This window comes from Melospiza georgiana, chromosome 5, assembly GCF_028018845.1.
Source record: "Melospiza georgiana isolate bMelGeo1 chromosome 5, bMelGeo1.pri, whole genome shotgun sequence".
Taxonomy (NCBI): domain Eukaryota; kingdom Metazoa; phylum Chordata; class Aves; order Passeriformes; family Passerellidae; genus Melospiza; species Melospiza georgiana.
In genome coordinates, this window is record NC_080434.1 from 57,005,818 (window position 1) to 57,027,977 (window position 22,160).

The 22,160-nt window shown below is 36.7% G+C and overlaps 1 protein-coding gene across 2 annotated transcripts in view; it reads right to left on the minus strand.

Annotated features, from left to right (window-relative positions):
* WFS1 (wolframin ER transmembrane glycoprotein) overlaps positions 1-22,160 on the minus strand; it is a 33,027-nt gene that overhangs the window by 9,564 nt on the left and 1,303 nt on the right. For both annotated transcript variants that reach the window (XM_058024162.1, XM_058024164.1), the window contains exons 2-4: positions 21,364-21,555; positions 4,787-4,869; positions 776-920 (exon numbers count right to left, since the gene is read on the minus strand). In XM_058024162.1, coding sequence (XP_057880145.1) covers positions 776-920; positions 4,787-4,869; positions 21,364-21,550 — 415 coding nt within the window. In that variant the 5' untranslated portion in view covers positions 21,551-21,555. The remainder of the gene's footprint in view (positions 1-775; positions 921-4,786; positions 4,870-21,363; positions 21,556-22,160) is intronic.

A 22,160-nucleotide genomic window follows, 5' to 3' on the forward strand; every position in this document is an offset into this window, starting at 1 on the left:
AATGATAGATTTTTTCACAATTTATTTTTCGCAGTTTAGTCTGAAACTTCTCAAGTTTCAGTCACATTCTGACCACCAAGTAAATTACTCAAATGTCCTTCTGTGTCCATTGCTTATCAAAATCTAGGTTTAAACTGTACTTCAAAGATGTGCAAGACATGCATTATACTATGTCTTACTTCAGCTTTTGAAGTACAGTGGATCAGGCAAAAGGTAGTGCAGACAGGCATGGGTGACATGCAAGGGCACCAAGAACTGAATAAGTTGGTTTTCTTTTTTGTTTTGTTGGGTTTTTCCCCCCTCATAAGAGTTCAGATAGTTGGTGGACCAGAAGAGACCATTCCAAGCATGAGAAGTAACATGAAGGAAGATGAGAATCTTAAAGTGGGAGAAGACAGTGAACAAGACCAATTAGAAGAGAGGTTGGAGGAGGGTAAAAGAATGAAACAACAGCAGATATGTAGCTGGTGTGTGGTTACATATGCTCTTCAGAGTCAAAGAAAAGAAGCTTCCATGAAAGGTTAGGACGAGAAGAACATGCACAGATTTCATGAAGAAATTCAAGCAAATAACTAACAAAAATGCTTTACTAAGCATTATTGATAATTAGTGGTTTTTAAGTTACCTGTTGGAACAGTCTGTTAGCAACTACTCACGCCACTTTGCCATGATAATTTCCATCATACCTTAACCACTCTTTTCAGAGTTAAAAGGAGTACAATATTGCTTCAGATAATGTGGGAAGTGCAAGCAGGGAGCCTCAGAGAGCCCATACCTCTCCTGTCTTCCAGGCATCTACGCAAGAGTTTGACAGCTTCTCTTCGACCTTGCTTAGCAGCAAGGATGAACCAGTCAACTGCACTACAATTGTTGAGTTCTTCATCCTCCTCTTCTGCTAATTTCAGGAAGTGCTTCCCCACCTATAATAAATAGGAAACAAAATTGCTTCAATTACTGAAATATACTCTACTTTGTCTTTATGTCTTTCTCCCTTCTTCCTTCTCACCCCCTAGAACTCAGCTAAGATAAATTCTCTCTGAACAAAAGGTCAAAACATTTGCTCCTAGCACTAAAGAACATAGTTGTAAGCTGATCTTCTGACTGGAAAGATCTGGAAGAACTGGAAGCAAGAAGGAATTGCAACACATATGGCCAGGTCAGTGAATCAGTTGCTGTTGGTGTTCAGGCATCTGGCAGAATCAAGTGAAGCTCAGAGTGTTTAAAGTTTTCTTGAATTCTTTTCCTCCTACAACAGTGACCAGACAATACTGCTAGTTTCCTTTTAGAGACAGAGTAAGTAAGTGTAATATAATCAGAAATTCAGATGAAGCTATTGACAAGGCCTTGGCATGGAAGCAGGCTTCAAGAAGGGCAATCCCTGACTCACTCCAGTTCAGTCACTAAAGATCAAAGCAAACTCATGATTATTTGGTGAAGGAAATAAAACTAATACTGCTTAAGTATCAAACAAATTCAGTGAAAAAGCTTATACAATTTCTCCTATTCAAGATTACAGAAATTACCAAGCAGGTGTCTATATTACTGTTTTACAGGTAAGAAAAAACCACCACCCTTTTTCTTCCTTCTAAAAATTAAAATATATGAAAATGTACTAGTAAATATATTTATGCAACAGTATGAAACACTTCTGCTTATCACAAGACAAGGCCTTAAGAAGTGAAATGTCAGAAAATTACCAGAACTACTGGACATTTTATCTGCATATCTCAAGAATGTGGAAAATGTTTTTGCTTGGCTCACTGCACTCCCCCCTCTCTCTGTAATGTTACTTCATTCAGCTACATTCTAGAAGCAATTAATGCAATACCTTAATAACTTTTAAAATCCACAATATTATCTGCTGGAACAAAAAACCCTGTTTGAAAGGTTCTCTGAAACTTTCATTTGTTACTGCAGCATTTGTTACAGCCACTAAAGGTGACTAAAGAAATACTGTTGAAAGATTAATAAATCACGTTACCCTTATGTAGATTAAATGCAGTGATATAATATATATATATATATATATAAAAAGATGTGTGTATATATATATGCATATATATATACACACATACACTATACATAATATCATATAAGACAGAAAGGTCTTTTTTCTTCCACTAAAGTTTATTTCTCCAGCCATTTAACTGGTTTCATACACTTCAGTGAGTGTTTCAACAACTTCCACACAGAGAGTTATTGGGTAGACATTAAATCCATAGCACATACAGTGAAGCTATCCAAAACTATACAGAAATAAGGAGAAAATTGGACTAGATAATCCAAACATTGATTACAAAGTCATGCCTGAGTTCAATGGGAGGTGCACACCAAGTGTGTACGAGACAAAAAAAAAATATCTTTCAGCAATTGCATGGCAATCTGTCATTCAACTGCAGATGTACCTACAGCTATTTATTTCAGAAAGGAACTGGTTGAACAAGTTACATGGCAAAGAACATCCATCTGACAAGAACAGCTGTTTCTTAAGCAGGTTTATATTTATAGCCATTGAGATTTTGAGCAAAACCTCAAGAGTAGCAACACTTAATCACACAGCTCTTAAGTTTCTAAGGACCTTTTATATACAGAAACATGTATTGTAACATCAACTAACAGTTTGTGTGACTAGTCATAGCACAGAAGGCACATAGCACAAGCAAAATGATAGCATAACCTGTTTTATGTCTGAAATGCTTTTTGGCTTTTCTGTGGTTCTAACAGCAATGCTCCTACATCAAACCACCTGAAAATGGCTGCAAAGCTCTGGCCTGTAGCAGTCAAAGGAGAAAGAATGGATGGGAAACAGTGTTAACCTCAAATCTGTCATTTAAGTAGTCTGGGGTTCTCTCTTTCTCATGAGCTGAGAGTGTGAAATAAAGTCATACTTGGTAACAGCTTAACACAGACACTCACACTGTACTTGTCTAAAGGTTGCTCCCATCTCTGGCTTTGCTAAGTGAGGTGGTCATCTCAAGCAAGATGTCCCCTTGCAGACATCCTCTGGTTAAAGACACAGAACTGCCTTTTCTCCATTACAGAATTCCTGCTGTGGGTGTTTCATTTATGCAACTGCCATACAGTTACTTCTCAATTTAAATATATATATATATATATAGTTACAGTAATTCATGTTGACAGCCACTCAGAGTGCATTTATTTCCACAGGCATTGCAGAATTATTTTTGAATAAACACAGAATAATAAAATAACTACAAGCCATTGAACCAGCTGATTTCTTGTGTTTGAATTTGTAGTGGTTTAACAAACAGCACAAAAGTGGCATCTCAGCATCTCATTCAAGCAAATGTGAGAAATTAAAATACATTTTTCTAATTGATTCTAAAGGAATGTATTCAACATAGAGAAGAAATAAATTGCTTTTTGGGTTTTAAAAACAAAAAGCTATTTCTCTCTCCACAAGTAACAAGAAATGTGACTGCATAAAAAAAAAGAAATTACTGTATTTTAGGCTCCATTTCAGGCAGTCAATTCATCCTGAGTGCATACTGAAGAAAAATTGTATGCTGTATCTTTTTATGGTAAGAACCCTATTATTCTGTGGGAGTAGAAAATGTACACAGTTATAGAGATAAAGGAAGAGAATGAAAGTGAAATTAATAGTGAAGGAGAAAACCCCCATCATTTATATATACATATATATGCATCACAGACTTAGATTATGTAAGTATTTCTGAGTATTCTTACTCAACTGGAAATTATAGCCTGAAAGAATATTATGGACTTTGCTTTCTTACATGTGGAGGAATAGAGCCAAAAGATGGATTTTACAGCAATGGTTCCCTCAAGGATAATGTTTCATCCTCCACAAAGCCACCAGCTGTTTCAAAGTGAGGAATTTGTTACTATCTCAGGTTACAACTCCAAGGTCAGCTTGCCCCTCAAACAAGTTGATAAGGGATGGAGAACAAGCCAGCAATGCCTTTTTTTTTTTTACCAGCTTTAAAAGAATTATTTTCCCATCCTCATCTCTGATTTTTATTTTCAATAGGATTGTTGGGGAAAAATCCAAATCAGCAATGAGCATGTAGGAGACTGCAACCATTCCTATTTAGCATCAAAGCTGAATTTTGAAAAGAATGCTCAAGTAAAACACTAACCAGGTTAAACACAAATTAAAATCCTTCCAGAAAATGTTAAGCTATTTATACTAGACCACTGTACCAGGCAATAGAATGCAGTGGAAAACTGGTACAATTTTTCTAAAACCTAAGGGAAAACCTGAAGTGCTAACAAATGCAGGACAGAACTGATACTATTAATTCAATTTTATCTGCCATTAAATAAGTAGAAGATTTACATGGGGGTTCTTTTCTAAAATGTGTAATTCAACAGAGAAATGGTATATGAGCAAAACATCAACAACCAACCTCTGTCCCTGCTAAAGCAGCTCAATGGCAGCTTCCTCCAGCGTGCAGCCTAAGAGCCCTGGTATCTTTGTATACAGTGTAGTGCTGAACCAACAGCATTTAACAGTCCCTGTCTGCACAGCTCTCCACATTCTTCTTTAACAAAAAGAAAAGCAAAATCAGGTCTGTACCTTTCCCATGCTAAAGAGTTGGACCTGAAGCCACTCACACTCTCAAGGAAGCAGCCTCTCTCAAGGCAGAGAAACCATCTGGCATCACCTTCCTTTGAATAGTTTAGCATCTAAGCAGACACAGTTCAACTGAGGAAGAGATAATAGTTCTGCAGCAGGCAGTGCTATTTTTGGAATGAAGAGCAAACAAGACTGGACAAAAACCATATATAATTATATAATTACCTCTGTTTGTGCTTTTGGCTCTCCAGCTTTGGCCCTCTCAAGCAGGTCTTCAAAGAGCACTTCAGGTTCTTCCTTCATGCCCTCTATAAATTAGATAAAGAAAATTGTTTAGTTGCAATAGTTTAAAGTATTTTTTAAATTGTTGCTGTATGTGGTTGAAGAATTAAATGATCATAACTCAAAAATCCAACATAAGGGTTTTCAAGAACAGTGGAAATTAACTTATTACAATATTGACTCTCCATCTCAGTATTGTACTTCAGCATATTTACCCTTGTTATTTGCTACATGCCACAGGATGCCACAGTTTACAGTTTCTCATTTACTTACACAAAATTTGTTTCTCAATACAATATTCCTTACAATAAATATCAGCACATGTGGAACATGTAATATGGATCAGCTTTTGTACTATTACTATTCTTTTGCTGATATCTATTCAGTCTTTCACCTGTCAGTCTCTTTAGCACTGGAACCTTTTCTAGGATTTTGAAAAATTAATCAGCCTTTCAAACAGTGTATTTGAAAGCTCAGTCCCTCAGGCTCTAGAGCATACAAAAACTAACAACAATTACACTGTTAAACCTTGTTTTTTTAAATTTTTCTCCACACTGCACCTTGTATTTTATTTCTTTCCCATCTACTGAACACCTACAGTCTTAAACAATTGGTTTCCTTCAAAAGCATCATACTGCTCCACCAGTCAATCATAATGAAAAACTTGAGAGCTTTATCTGATAACCAGTATTTGCAAACAATGTCATGCTGCATGCTACTTGATGAATAAATAATTAGTTAATAGCAAAGCTGATGAAGGCCAGGACTGCTACTCTTTTATGAGATGATTTCTCATAAATTAGTTTGGAAAAGTTTTAAAGAGAAAAATCAATACAGCTTGCATGTTTTAAGTTGGGTCGGAATGGACAACTGACCACTGAGTCAGAGTTACAGCTTTACTAACCAAGCAATCTAAAATTATAGTTAGAAAGGCAGACCCAAATTCCACACTAAGCACCAAAGTCTGACCCCTACTGACATTACTCCACACAAACACTCTGTGGCACTTTGTAGCTACATCCTGAGGGCAGTGGCAGCATGAAAAGTGTGCTTGGGAAGCAGTTTCCAGGTGCAGGAAAGTGACTTTCAGGCACCACTGAAGTCAGAGTCCCTGCCTGACTGGGGCACAGCAATGTGAGCCCTGCCAGCTCAGGGGCCAGGCACTACCAGCTCTTCTTCATGAAATGGCAGGAAGGAAGAAATCAACCCCATCCCACATGATCTCCTCAACAACAGGGTCACTTGCATTCTTTAACACCCCTGGTACTGGGACCATTTTTAAAGAAGAACAGGCTACAAGCCAACACTTTAATTAAAATAGATGTATTTAACAAGAGCAAATAAAGAAGTAAGATTTCTTCTTCACCATGCCACAGTTTTGTCTGCCAAGTTCTACTTGGAAAAGTTCTAATGCCAGATTATAACATGTTGTCTGGCTAAACAAGGCACATAATGAAAAATAATTTTCATTTAGTACTTGGTCTTTTCAAAAAGCTGTAAAAATATTATTGTAAAATAGGCAAACATCATCCCAGCAAAATTAACTACCTAATCTCCTTGCCCTGATATATAACCAACGTAATTTGAACTCTAAACAAGTCAGAAGCCTGTTTTCCAGATGGCACCATTAACACCAGCAAACATCACTCAGGGGCTCTCTGCTCACAATAAACAGGAAGTTACAGGAAAGAGCACAGTGTTTGAAAGAAACAAAATATTTCTCTACCTACCCCACTCAAAGGAAACAAGCTGGGCAAGGCAGTACTTTTCTTGTTTCCTCTTGTGCTTTCAAATTCATTAAACCCTTTTGCATCAAAATTTCTGTGCAAGAGGACTTAGGAATGCCTTTTGTTTTTTCTGTTCAGGGTTTTCTACATGTTGAAAACCCCACAGATATTTCAGTGATATTCTGGATAATATAGGAGGCACCATTCGTGGCAGCTTATATGGCAAAGTCTCCTCCTTTCCATCCACTTGACACACACAAGAGCATGGCACAGCTCTGACCCCTTTTAGCTCTTTTTGCTCAGTAGAATGTGTTAGATAAGAAAACCTACTTCAAAAGAAAGCTGAAGAAAAAAAATCGGAAAGTTTTACAACACCAGGCTATAGTTACTTTATTGCAATTACATTGCAGATTAACATGTACATAACGGTATTTGCAAAGATGGGGGGAGAAAAGAAAAAATTAAATATGTGCAGCCTTATGGTGAACTGCCTCCTTGAATGAGAAAAACAAAAAGGTTGCAGTAAACTAGTTGAACTTGTTTGTTCTAACAGAGCTGACTGCCAGGGGAAAGAAACACTTTCTGCAGTTATTTTCAACCTACTGCCCAATCTCTCCCACCCAATTATCAATTCTATGTACCCAATTATCAATTCTATGTACTTGCACATGTGACCTATGAACATAAATAACAGTTAATTAAAAATATGCCTGTGGGTTGATTCTGTATTTGTAGGGTAAAGGTGGATGAACACACTGTGGAGATCAAATTTAGAATATCTTAGTATATGCAGTTCATGTAACCAGCAATGTTTTTTCCTCTGCTTAGGAAAGAGGATAATTAAACAGGCCAAGCATGAATGACTCTAGATTCACGGCTGCCATTATCAGCCTACTTTTTCATAGGGTATACCAGTCAGCCTCTGATGGTAAAAGGTCCAAAGCACAGTCAAGGTGTGTTTTAGAACAAGGATGGCCAACACATTCTTGCAATTCAGCTCAACACTGAACAAACAACTGCACAAGAGTATATGCATCCCACATAACAATACCATAAGAAGTGGTGACTGTAACTTATCACTCTTGTTCTTAAGCATGTTTTTAGTCAGAAAATATCTTGTGTATTCCTCCCACATAAGAGTAGTGCAATGGAAATGCTGTCAGTGGAAGCTTTTATTTTGCAGCTTTGCTTAGAACTCATACCTTTTAAATGTCAAATTTAACTCTGTCTTGAATGTAAAAATTTCCACAAGACAGGAACACTCAACTTGCAAGACTTCATATATCTTTTATGACAATTAAAATTGACTTCACTAGCTGTTTTGTGTCGTGTGTTAATGCAAGCCAATGAAGTCTATCAGTCATTCAAGGCTCACAAGCACTGCAGCCATTCAAATGTTCAAATGAAAGCAGGCGAGAGAAAGCAGAAAAGTTTAAGACAGCACATAATTAATAAAAGAAATTAAGACCAGGGGTGTAGAAGGGTGGTTAGTACTTAATATTTGCTGTAGTTCCAACTCTGCCACCAAGAACTCAGAAATGTGGAAAGCTTAGCTCATCATCAGGCTGCTCTATAAATCAGTTCCCTATATAGTTAGTTCTACTTTCCTAGAGACAGATCATTCAACACAAACTAGTTAACAGATATTGTAACAATAACATTATAAATAAAATTATATTTGTTTTGGATTTTTTATTCTGTGTGATAAAATCTTAGGTTTAAGATATAAAATGACACTGCATACTTTAATTTTTCTGTTTCATTAAAAAAATGGAAAAAAATTATTTGTGATCTGCAAAGTATGATGCAGATGCAGATCCAGATCATACTTTGCTGCATCAATGTAATCATGGTACAGAAAGACAGCTACTTACTTTTTGAAGCTTTACACACTACTTGTCGCATTGACCATATAAAGTAAGATTCCAGCTTTGTTGCTGTAAGCTCAAATGGGAATTTAGCATTCATTCTGTCACAGGCAGGCATTTTTACTATTTCTAGTAGGTTTTGATTAGAAATAGGAAATGTTTAAAAAGGAAACATTTCAGTTTCTTAAAAACTTTGCTGGGATGCAATTATTGTCCCTTACCTCTGAAATTTAACCATTTAATTGACAAAAAGGCAGTCAATCCACAGTAGGGGATTAGTCCAAATGAGATTGTAAGATACCAATGCTCATAATTTTAAATCACAAAAGGAAGATGCCATTACAGGTTAAAGATTAAATAACATATCTAAACCTCATCTTTGGACTATATTGAAGACTAAAACCCAACAACTCTTCAACATTCATACAAAGTTTTGAAGAATGGACTTACACAATCTGGGTAAGAAATATGTTCAATGCAAAAGACTTTAAAGACAAATAAAGTAAACTGGGGTTGACACAAGATTTCCTTCCCAGTATTCTAATACAAATCAGTAATAGATGCAATAGATTCCCAACAATTTTAACACCCTTAACATACACAACTGAATCACATCATGTGAGCATCACTGTAGTTGGCTTGCTGCAGTGTCTGATCACATACTTAACAAAACCTTTTACACACATTTTAGACAAACACTGCTTCCAAAACCTCAGCATTTTAAGTGACATTGCGTGTGACACTTCCATTCTTGAATTCTGAAATCTTTAAAGGCACATAATAGTCCTTTCACATAAAGGAAGATTTTTAGTTGTATATATAGGCACACAAAGTGGATCATACACACACACCCATCAGATAGACATCCTCAATTTTCTCAGTGCTCTTCTAATCACTAAGAATCACTGCCTTCCTTCCAAAAAATCTACTAAAGTTATTTCAGGCAGAAAGAATCAATAGAGTGCATGCTGAATAATAAAAGTGTTTGTCGATTTACTTTCCTACCAACACAAACACATTAAAGCTCTCAGCAGTGGATTTACTCAGCTCAAGGGAGTTTTAGCCCCTTGCCTGCTAATATCACCCCTGGCCAGGTGCACACAGCTTTCTTCTTAGGTCACAGCTACAGCCCCTGAATTCCAGATTAAGCAAGAGGTTAAAGACCATGAACAAGGAACAACCAAGAAAAAAAAAAAAAAAAAGGTATTTTAAAGGATCACAATTTCTTATGCCTTTTGAGCTTGAGGTTTTATTTGTTTACACAGTTATTGGAGGCCAGCCCTATGACAGTCATGCTGTCATGCACAACAAATAATTTTTTTAAACAAACACAAGCTGCAGACTTCTAAGTGCTTTGAATGAAAAGGTGAAAACCTAGTGAGAACAGGATAAAAGGAAAACTGAAAGCACCTTCTCAGACAGGAAGCAACAATGAAGCATTCATACAAAATATGTAAGTTTAAAAGAAATTACAGGTTTTACAAGTGAATATTAGAGCTCATGGAAACTCTACTGAACAAAAGATTAATGCATTAAGCAACACCCACACAAAGAGTATGAAGGAAGCCTGTATGGCATATACACTTTATATGATCATGACTTTATGCATTCATTTGGGCTCAGAAAAAGAATTGACAAGAATGTGCAGTAGGAGGAGGATATAACTCATGTGCTGGGAAGAATAAAGGATCTGAGATGACAAGATACAAAACAAGATTTCTGGATTGGCCCTCCCATTTTATAGTACAGGAAGTATTCCTGAAGTGACTGAAAACAGTCAGGAACAGCTGAGCATATGCACAACAAAATATCTTCAGTCCTATCCAGGGGGAACACTCCTCCAAGCTCACTGAGCACACACCTAGGAAAATACATAACCATTTTCACTATTCCATAAGATCTGACAGTTGACACAGGAGAAAATTGTTATCAAGGTGGCCCAGCAAAGTGAGCAGTCTTACAAATGATCTTGCAAATTTTAGGTTTAGGTATAGAATTTTAGAGGTAGTTTCCTTATACTTTTGTTTGAATAAATGTAACTAAGACAAAAAACAGAGCAGCAAAAAGGCGAGAAAGCAACAACAATAAGAACCTCAACTATATCTGAGAAAATTATGCATTCAAAAACAGGATATGATTTTAAATACATTTAATAAATAACTTTATAGGTTAAGTAGCTTCTCCAACTAAGGAAGATACAAAAAAGACATTTACAAACCTATTTTTTCCCTAATTAAGAAAAATAGATCTACTGGGTTGGACAGGTGGATCCAGCTCATATTTACATCTCTAAAGATAGGGAACAAGGCTTCTCACTTAAGTCCTCTAAACAAATTAGAATGCAGGTTACATAGAAAAGTGAGAGATTAAGAAACAGAATAGGAATGAAGATTAGAAAAACACAGCTTTCATTTTCCCAGTGGAAAGATTATCAGTTTAGACACAGAGGGATATAAAATAAGGTCTAAATCGCTCAATACATTTATATGAGTGAAAGGAAAAGGGCTAATACCAAGATGCCAAAATCTGTTGATGATTCTGTGCAAGTCAAGCAAAACCAGCAGAAGGATTTAATGACTAATTAAGTGATAAAAGGCTAGATGAAATGCAGCAAACCAGGAAGGCACTCTATCACTGCACCCAGTGATAAGCTCTGAACTATTACCACTCAGTGTAACACCTTAGAGTTGTAGCAGTGGTTTATGAAAAACACAGTTCAGTGCTAATAAGACACTATTATCAGAGCTTTATAACTTGGGGAAGAAAGTGAGGAGAATGAAATGGAGAAGGTAAATAGAGAGACTTTCTAAGCGTCTTTCTAGCACAAGAACTCAAGGGCATGAACAGATTAAAAGTATTTGGCCAATGCCAAATATTTCTATGAGTTTAAAAAGGCTTTTAAAAATGTTTATGCTGCAAGTAGCTAAAGAACATTCTGAATAAAATAAAGGACAGCAGTAACACTGCATTTAGAAAAAGCCCCTTGGCTCTAACAGGTGTGCTGTAAATGATTCTCAGGATAAAGGCAGCAAGAATCTTGAACCTGACAAAGCCTGTTACCAATCTCTAGTTATTAGCACTGAGTATTGAAAGCAGCTTCTGTGAGCCTTCCTGAACTGGAACACACCCATCCTAATTCAGATGTAAGAAAAAGCTGGATTGCATCTGGAGGAAGAAAAACTGCACTTCATGTTTTCATTAGCTTTATTCCAAAAGCTCACTACTGAACTTCAGTGGGTTTTCCACTTATAAGAAGTCACAGGATGTCAGGCATCTCCCTCAGTGTCACGTTATTAACCGACAGAGTAATTGAGATGTTTGATGGAGTAGTATGGAACAAGATTTCATCCCCAGGCATTTCTACCAGCTAAATTACTGGGGTGGGAGCAGGGAGTGAAGAATGTCTTCTTTGACATTAGATCTTCTCCCACATATGAAGAAATTCTCTATATACCATTAAGAGCACTGAAGTCTGAACGGAACTTTGTCACATTGCACAGCACTGTACTTACTTGGAGGTTAAGGCATACATCACTTTACTGCTTTAGCAAGAAGGCTTTACTGTAATTGAATCTGAAAGGGAGTACTGTCTCAATCACAAGGAAAATTACTTACTTCTACAGTGAGTGGATACTAGTATGAATAAACTATATTCACTGCTAAACTCCACTCCTCCCACCATGCTCCACAAGGTAAGATGAACAAATGAATGTGTAGGTGGAGATTGATATGGCACAGAAAAAAACAGATATAGAATTATTTGTATTTGAAAAAGCCTCTTCTATGACTTCCATTATCAAGACTTGAAGCTGGATTTTTACTTAACCTTTTTTCTGTTTAGGAATTTCCATAAAAATAAGCCTCTGAAGTGCAACATGCAAAGCTTATCCCATTCTTACTATTAATAAAAGTGCTTAAGTAGTACTTCCAGATAGGTTCTAACTGTTCTACAGTTAAGTTTAGAATCACAAAAGCAGTCTTTGCCACAAGTTTCATCAGCGAAAAAATTAAAATGCAGCTATATAACCCAGCATTGGATTAGGCTGAAAAGAAATAGCCAGTAAAAGGTCAAAAATGCGCTATGAATCCTGTGCCAACAGAATTCAGGGTGGTGCACCAAAAGACCTACATCACCTTAACTATTACCATGAATATTTACAAAGACGATCAGTTTGCTGGAAGCCAATCAGTTTTTAATAGTAATTTTTCATCAGTTTGCATTCAACAGCGCTTAATGTGTTCTGTTCCCTAGATTTCAACGCCTTTGGTAGAAATAACCCAAAATGAATAAGATGAAAAAGCATCATTTGGTTTCTTACAAACCAAGCATCCAGCTGCTGAAGACAACCCACCTGCAAAACCTCTGTATTTGCAGACTACTTTGAGGCACTGGCATCTTTCAGCTTTGCATGACTGAATGTGGTTCTCAGACAACTGTTGAAAGGGAATCCTTCTCCTATGGCTCAGTTTTCATGCCTTGTTCTCTATTCATCCAGTATTTACCTAGCACAGTCAGAAAATGTTACAGCTTCTCATGAAGTCAGCAGATGTCTTATTGCACTGTTCAAAACTATGACAGGATTGTATTGTAATCATCTGGTTTTACTGTGGTACTTAAAAAAAAAAGAAAGCAAAAAAACAATAACAACAAAACCCAAACCCTAAAGCATGACTGAACCATCAGAAAAACACCCTGTCACAAACATGAAGCAGTTAATTCATGTTAGAAGAGTGAATGAACTTGCTTGCACACTTTTCAAAAATTAAACATACTATCTATAGGAAATCCTTTTGTGGTGGATTGTCAGTAATAGCTCATTTGCTAGTATGAAGGAAACTTTATAACATGGGAGAGGGAGCAGGCAACAAGAATGCATGTACCTACAGAGTAAATAATCAAAGTCTCTTTGTCAAGAAATAAATAATCAAGAAAAAGTAGGAAAATGAAAGCTTATGGGGGTGCCTGTCCATGGATATCAACCAAAGCAGGCAGAGCAACACATTTTGTGCACAATCTGCCCACAAGGTATTTCTTTTGGAGTCGTGTCCTATATAATACATCCAGTTCCTTCTGGAAGTGCATGGTGGTAATTCTGATAGTGTAACACTGGATTTTATGCTTCTTTCTGTAAGCACAAATCTGGTAAGTTAATAAAAAAAAATCAAACAAATTCAACAATTTCAAAGGACAGCACACAGCTTTTTATTGCAGATTTTATTTTTAGTATGAAACAAGCTTTCTTGAATTTCAGACACTCTTAGGAGTAAAGGCATAACACAATTAATGGAAAATTAAAATAATTAATTTTGTTAGAAGAGGCTATGTAAGCTCATTTCCTAAGTGAAAGATGTCAGATCGCCTCCATTTGTCCACAGGTAGAATAGGTACTTTTAGAATATTTGATCTTTACATTTTATAACAGTAAATACAGGTTCTAACAGCTTTTTTGTGTCACTGGATTGTATTGTTGAGCCTTCAGTGTTCAGGAGAGCCAGCCTGAGTCTCTAGAGAAATCCTCCTACTCACTTTCCACAAGTTCCAAAAGCTCAGTGGTATTGTGTGCAGTAACTGTGTAGGAGTGAAGTTTCTGGAAAGACTGACATTCCACTTAAAAGCTGGCATCAAGCATCATGTCATAAACATGATTTGCACATATCAATTATAGTGACAGAGGAACTGACTGGAGGAGAAGAAGAAATACTTTGCTCAACAAACATCAACAATTTGAAAAAAGGTTTTATTAACTCTGGATGCTTAGCTGCTCATCTATGAGTGTTGAATCCTTTCATCCATTCAGAAGCCTCCTGAATTCTTAACTGCATAGTAGGGGCTTGGTACAATTAAGAGTACATTGCACGTTTTTCTTTTATGCCTTTAACCTCCATGGTGAGATCTTAAGACAAGTCTACTTGTCCCAAGAACAATTCCAAGTTCTTATACTACCGTACTTTGGCAGGCATTCGACTTTAAAAAGTGATAACAGTGATGGGAGGAAAGGGAATAACATTTGTTTACAGGGCTGTTCAAGTCTAGGACTCAACTCTACTGTCTCTGAGAGGAACAATGCATTTGTAGATATGGTAACAGTCTTAGTCACTCCACAATTGCAAGTCATCAAATAGCATTAAATTGAACTGGGAACAACTTCTGCACCCCCACAAAATGAATGTAAATTGTCAAGAGAGCAATAAAAAAAAGCATGTAGGTGGAAGACAAAGAGTGATATTACAGACTATAAATTTTAAAAGTGGAGGAAAAACCATTCTTCAAATCTGTATTTTTCTAGTGTAGCTATTACTGTACAATGATCTTTTAAAGTCATTAAAACAATTTTATATGTAACTAATGAGCCAGTCCTGCTGTTTTTTCCTATGCAGGCATCTCTGATTGAATCCTTTACGGATGAGCTGGGATAATTCTAACATAAATTTGCAGTTCCAAAACTGTAGAGTTAAAAATAAATCAGCATCTTGTCATTTCTTAGTTGATAATCATCAATATTAACCATTTCCACAAAAAAAAAGATAGGAGAAAGCAATGAAAAACAGTATGAGAAGATGAGACCAGAGAGCTCACCAAGCCCACATATTTTTGTAGGTGCAGAGAACAGAAAGTTATCATAACAACCTGCACAATGCACATGGAATTTCAGCAATTCTGCAGTTAAGAGCACTTCACATTGACACTCCAGCAGTCCATTCACTGTCAAAATAGAGGGGCCCTTAAAAAAGGAACATTCCAACTTTTTAGCAAAACCACAAATCCGGTGACGTAAGCATTTCTAGTAATTAACTTTTCAAAGTATTAGCTTTACTTGCCAGTTTACTGCTCCCAGTGTCACCTTCTAACTTTCACAGTGAAGCGGGGCTGCTGCTGCTGCTGCGAGGGGCCCTGCAGCAACACAACAGCTCCAAATCTCTCCTTGACTACTGTACTGGAACAGGGATTTGTCTGCACAGTGGAACACACATACTGGATCTCTTCTGAAGGAAACTGAAGATTCCAACCACTAGATTAAATTCTTAAATTTGCACAAAAGGAATGTTAAGTCCTTTACACCAAAGAATTTATAGAGCCACTCCCATTTCATTACATAATTCACTAATATGTGTACAGCTCTTCCCTTCCTACCCTCCTTTCTTTCAGCACCCTGGGACTATGCTAGAAATTTTGTTATCATAAACAGATTAGGAAATTCATCCACCTGGAAAATAATGGATGAAGACTAAGCTAGGGTATCTTCCATAATCTGGTTCATCACATGAATGTCAAAAATTTAACAGCAGTAATAGTATCTTTGTTATCAACCAGAAAATCCATTAATGTATTTCAAATGGTGGTAGAGGGAAAGATGGAGAATGTTTCCTCCAATAAATGGGTGTTCAATCCTCCTCCCATATGTGGTAAAAATACCAGCATGTTACTGACAATAGCAGCAGACACAAAAAGGCCTGCTTCATTGTTCTGCACCAACAATGATGATGTCCCAAAATTTTATCAAAAAATACAGTCATTAACTTTTGTTTGGATAGAATCCATTCTCTCCCACAGCAAAGCCTGGCAAATGAGCTTTCTAGGAGCCTGAGTATTTAAAGGTAAAGTTTGAAGGGGCATTAATAAACGGAGAGATAAATTGTTAAGTAATTAACACTTCAAGGCATAATCCTCCCCTTCAAATAATCAAAGGTTTTTCTGAGATTTCTTCAACCTTTGCACAAACACTTCAGTTTGCCTCAAGAGTTAGTCTGTAATAGCTAACTGCCAAAAAGTAAAGACATAGAAGTGCTAAAATAGAGCTTTGAAGCAAAGGTTCTGTAACCTTAAGTGGAAGAAGGTAACACTTGGAAAATATTTGTAAATTAGAAAGGTTCCCTATTTCTTAGCTATCATTCAGCAATGCCTTAGAGACACGCTGTGACAAATCATTGCAATGCATTGTAAACTGTTTAAAAGATTTTTTTACTATTTGTAAATTTGAAGTCAGTCAATTAATAAAATAATTCTCTTCCTAGAGGTACAAAAAACTGTCATAACCTAAGTACACACAGAACTCTATATATCTAAAACCCAAATATAATAAATTGATTTCTGTCTGCAAAGCTCTCTGTACAAACACCTTCCCATATGTTCTCAATTCTAGAACAAGAGATTACAGCAAAACCATGGACGAAAAACCCCATCTAGTTATTTAACCAGAGACCTTTCTTCAAGCACTGCAACTTAGCTTTGCAATTTCTCCTTTCCAACCTTATTGACTAGTAAATGTGCATGAATGATGTAATAAACCAGTAATCATCTTTTTCATGCACATATGAAAAATTACCATATTTTCCCCAGCTTCTCCAGTGTCCTGGCATGACCTCTTTTACCTGCTGACTGGCAGACAGCCAATTTTTATGAAAGACACTTTACATGCTTGAATGTACTTAAGCAATACAGTAAATGGTAACTCCTCCAGATAACCTCCAGCACAATAAATGCTCACCTGGGGTGAGAGTCATCCAGTTCAAGTTATCACTGTGGCTGAATTGAATGACAGTCAAGGACCCAATCATGACTGTATTGTGAGAAGTGTCTCTCAATTCTGCTTTTCTTTCATCTGAATCAAGCCATCTCCTGGGACATTCAGATCTACCTTCCAACTCAGCAATACAGGGCACTTACCTCAACTGCAGACTCAGGCATCTCTTTCAAAAAACATTAATAGCAGCAGCACTACAGATACTCACATGCTAACTAAGTCACCACATTGAAAGTGCTTTTTTCCAAGCTCTGTTCTGTGTGTAAGGAGAAGAAATGGTTTCTCTAGCAAGAATTATATTTTTAAGCCTACTTGGAGAATTTGGTGTTGGGAACTCCAGCGCTCTCACTCAAGCTCTGTCTTTTCACATTGCTTTAAGGCTGCATTTGAAGGAAGGAGACTCTACAGAGTGAATGAAACACAGAAGCCAGAAAGGGGTATGTAGCATCTGGACCAGAAACTGAGGGGCCTTGCACCTGAGAGGCATAAAAGTGTCTTATGAGATTAGAATCTTAGTCTGTTTCGAAAGACTTCACTAGGAAGCAGCTACTGGTCTTCCTTGCTATACACGAACTCTCCTGTAATTTGCTCACATGAATACTGATGACTCCATGGCTTTAAAATTTCAGGAGCCCTAATTAGTAGTGTATATGCTTTGCTCACTAATAAGCTCCCTGTCCATGAACATCCTTGAAAGAGTAACCATTTTTTTTTTCTCATTTATTTTCATACAGGAAAGCTGACATATTGACATTCTCTCCATTCCAACATACACAAGGAATGGAAAACCAAAACCATACATAAGCAGAATGCAAGAGTTTTGAGTAGAAATAGGAATGCCTTCCTTTTCTTTTTTAACACAACAAAACTTGTATCTATAAATTATCTTAATGATTGATTTTTTCATTAAATCCAGATTCAATTTGCTCCATAAATTCTCAAAACACTATTACCTCCCATTGTGAAAGAAATTATTTAAGGAATAACATGAACATTACCTAATGATACATTAGCAGAATAGAGACTGAAAAATTGCTAAGAAAAAAAATGGCAGTATAAGAGTTTGATCCAAAGGAAGTACCTGTTCTGCTGAGGATATTGTGTGTATTTAAGTGCTTTATTGACAGAGAGCCAAGGCATTCATTAATTTGTTGCATTACACTGCAAGATACGGATAATGCTGCAGGAATAGATGATGTGATGTGTGCTTCCAGGAAACAAATTACTTAACATTCACTTTGATGCTATAGCCTTAAACACAGAGTATATTAACAAAAACTGGAAGAAAAATGACAGATCAGAAATACAGATATGGTGTCAAGAATATTACAAGAATTAGTAAAATGGTTGAGGTTAGAAAGGACCACTGGAAGTCACCTGTTGCAACCCCTCTGTTCATGCAGGTCCACCTAAGTTGGCTGCCCAGGACAGTGTCCACATGGTTTTTAAATACCTCAATGGATGCAGACTCCATCACCTCTGGACAACCTATGCCAGTGCTCAGTCACCCGCACAGGAAAAACAAAGAAAGTGTTTACTGATGGTAAAAGGGAACCTCCTGTCTGTGCCAGCTGTCTCTGATCCTTGTGTTGGAGACTTCTGGAAAGATCATGGCTCCATTCTTTTTGCACTCTACCTTCAGCTAGTTATGCACATTGATAGATCCCCCTGAGACTTCTCTCCCCCAGGCTGAATAGCCCCAGCTCTCTCAGCTGTCTCCCCAGGAGAGATGCTGCAGCTCATTCACCATCTCTGTGGCCCTGTGCTGAACTCTCTCCATGTCTCTCTCCATGCACTGAGAAGTCCAGAACAGGATGAAGCACTCCAGTGCTGACTGGAGGGGAAGGATCTCCTTCCACCTGCTGGGCAATGTTTCAACTATTGCTGCCCAGTATACCAGTGACCTTCTGTGGGGGAAGGACACATGGGCATGTGGTAGATAGTCCTGAGCTGAAACTGCCCTTCCAAATAATTGACATATACACAGTACATTTCCCCTTCTTAAACAGAAATTATAGCAGATTTATTAAAAACTATATAACTTAAATTTGTTACAGTAATTGAAATTTTGAGCAAGATATTTAAGTTATCATCAAAGAGGAGTGTTCTACATATTTAGTAAGATTTGAGAGAGCTTTCTGTATATTAGTGTGCTGGTCTTTTCTGTCCTCTTCTTCATAATCATAGTGACTATTGAAAATTACCCAACTTCTTAATCTTCTAAGAAAGAAGTCAGAGCGGCCCAGAGCATCTGGGCTGGAGCATATTTCCTTTCATACAACCAAGCACAACATGCCCTGGCTGAGAGTCCAAATCCTTCACTTTTCCTAGACCTGTGAGAAACTCAAATGTTATTTATCATAAGGGATCTGGTGATTCCAAGGAACACCTTCATGTCAGTTCAAATATTTTGAGAACTTCTGAAGTGCCAATGTTATGTTTGACATATCAGTCTATTTTGTATTTATTTTCATATATACATTTTTGAATTTGTGTTTTTTATTTGCAGTTCTTTATAAATAAAGTCCTACTGAAATGCCCATTTTTAAGTTCTGATGACCAGAACTTCCTTTCTTTTAAAAAAGTTTTCAGTTCTAGAAACTGTTAGCACTGTGACAAACAGCACAACTCTAAAACCATAAGCCATATAAGAAAATACTGTATTATATATTATTGAAGACATTTTCTATCTAAACTCACTAAAATCTTGGTTGTTAGAGATTCCAACACAACACTATGGCAATGGTAGCTCATTCTGCTGCTTTAAATACTTGAGTATATTAAGAAGGATATGGGAAGGGCAATGACAGTGGCACCAGGCACCCATAATATTTTAATGGGAAGAGACTTAAAGCAATCAGGAATGAGTCAGGACTGAAAAGGAGAAATACATCAATGCTCAAAAGCCCTCTTTAATGAGCAGCATCTCTAATACAGTGCTGCATAGCTAGGGTCCATTAGCAAATACACAGGACTGTAAAGAGAACTAAGATAAAAATCAGTGTGATTTTAAAAGTCCAGCATTTGTGTAGAGTAAGAAAATATCCAAAATAAGAAAAGAATACATGACAGAACCCATGTGCAAAATACCACTAGAGAGATTGTGTTGATTTCCAGAATCTTGCATGAATGTGGACACCAACAACAGAAACCTATGTATTTCTTTTTCAAATCATACTGTAACTGAGGCCAAGATAAGTTCATACCATATTCCTATTACAGTTACTATTCTTTCCTTGTTGAAGCATACTAAGAAACTAGAAAATTAAGAAAGAAAACATATATGTTAGCACTAACTCTAAATTAGCAACCACGCAGGTAATGTTAGAAGTCTTAAATCTCCATAATCTCTCAATTCTTTTACAAGTGGGCTAGATGACAAAATTGGTTCTGAATACTGACACAGGATAGAAAGTAGGATATCCAAAAAGAAATTCCCCTTCATTGGGAACAGGGAACCCAGAAGGTTCCAACAGTCAATTATGAATTAGATGCAAACAATAGATTTGCTGACACAGTCATAATATTGGCCTGAATTACGTGCAAAGCTCAGCTGCATCTGGTATGTGCCATGCACAAAGTCACACATTTAATAATTTTCAACTCTTGGATGCCTTACTGTCTTCAATAGAGAGACTTATATTTGTGAACATAAGGGCATGTACATAAGCAGTTTCACAATCAAAAGTCCAATTTAAAGTTAAAGAGCAAGGGATGAGTTAGACCTTGAGCACAAGACCATCTTGCACAAGTTTTAGATTACAAACTGAATTAAAACTGGAACTCAGCAGGTGAATACAGGAGCCAGGTGGTTTTTATTCTACATTTTGCACAAGACCTTACTCTCATCCTATCAGTTTCCACAATCTTTGAAACTCAATAGTTTCACAGCAAGTAGGGGAAAAGAACCACATAATTCTGCCTTTCACAGTGTACCATGACTGTAAATCCAAATTCTTATCTTACTGCTAATATTAACTTCAATTTTGGCTTCATGTACCAATTTATTATTACATCAGTCTACATTACAGTAGTATCTTATGCATTCACATTAGAATTCATATTAAAGCTACAGTTATAGTATGTGTTCTAGCCAAACAAAGAAATTCAATTGAAACATTATAATGCTAAATTTAATTAAATCTCCCTGCCAATTTTTCAAATAAAGTTCTTTCCTATTGCTTTGTACAAACCTGAAAAATTAGATAGGAAAACTCAAAAATATGCACAAAGGAAGATGAAGTAGAAAAGACTCTTCCACAACAACAGGTTAAAAGAAATTGAAGAAATTTATTTTCCTACTTTACAATGTCTTGAAACAGAGTTTGGAGTACATATACATGAAACATTGGGAGATTATTGTGTGTAAGCTCATTTTGCATAAGAATTGCTTTCATACTTACCCTTTTTTTCTGTTTTCTCCCTGCTACGGGAGTAGCCAGGAACTGAAGAAGCTGCAGAATCTCCTGAAGAGGTTCCAGGTCTCTGACTGTTCCCACTATGGGCCACAGGAGCAGCATTTAGCTGGGACCTTCCAAGATGCTGCTGGGGGTGAGAGGGACTTGAGGTGGGATCAGGAACTGAATTCATTTTAGCTGCCAAAGAAGAAAATAATGAAAAGTTATCAGAAAACTGTAAAACTGATTTTTATTCATTTTATTCATAACTGATTTTATTCATTTACAATGAATAAAAACTTGAAATCTGAATGTATTTGTATAATTTAGGTAAACAAAAAGCCTAGAAAACGGCAAGAAGGCTCTTAGGAACCTCAAGATTTATCTATACATTCTTCAGTAACTCCCAGCATGAGCAGCTATAGCTGAGTCTGATCACATATACAACATTGTGCCAGAACAGTGACTGCTTTTTTTCCTAACTAATAATAATAGGGTTACAAGTGTAAACAAATGCTAAAACTAATAATCAATCCTGTAAATGCTGCATATAAATTTCTTCTTTGAATTTAATGTTCTGCTTATATATGCCAGAAATAAAGACTAGCCCCAAACTTTTTAGGGACAAGCCTGTAATAATAAAAAAACTTTTATCAAAGGCCTGGTTAACTGTCATCACCTAATAAGGAGACAGAGAATCATGATAAGAAGGCAAAGCAAGAGGAGATGTGGAACTCTGCATGGGAAATAACCAAGGATGCTGTTTTAGCTTACTTTAAATACCTTTATGTCCCACTCAAAAA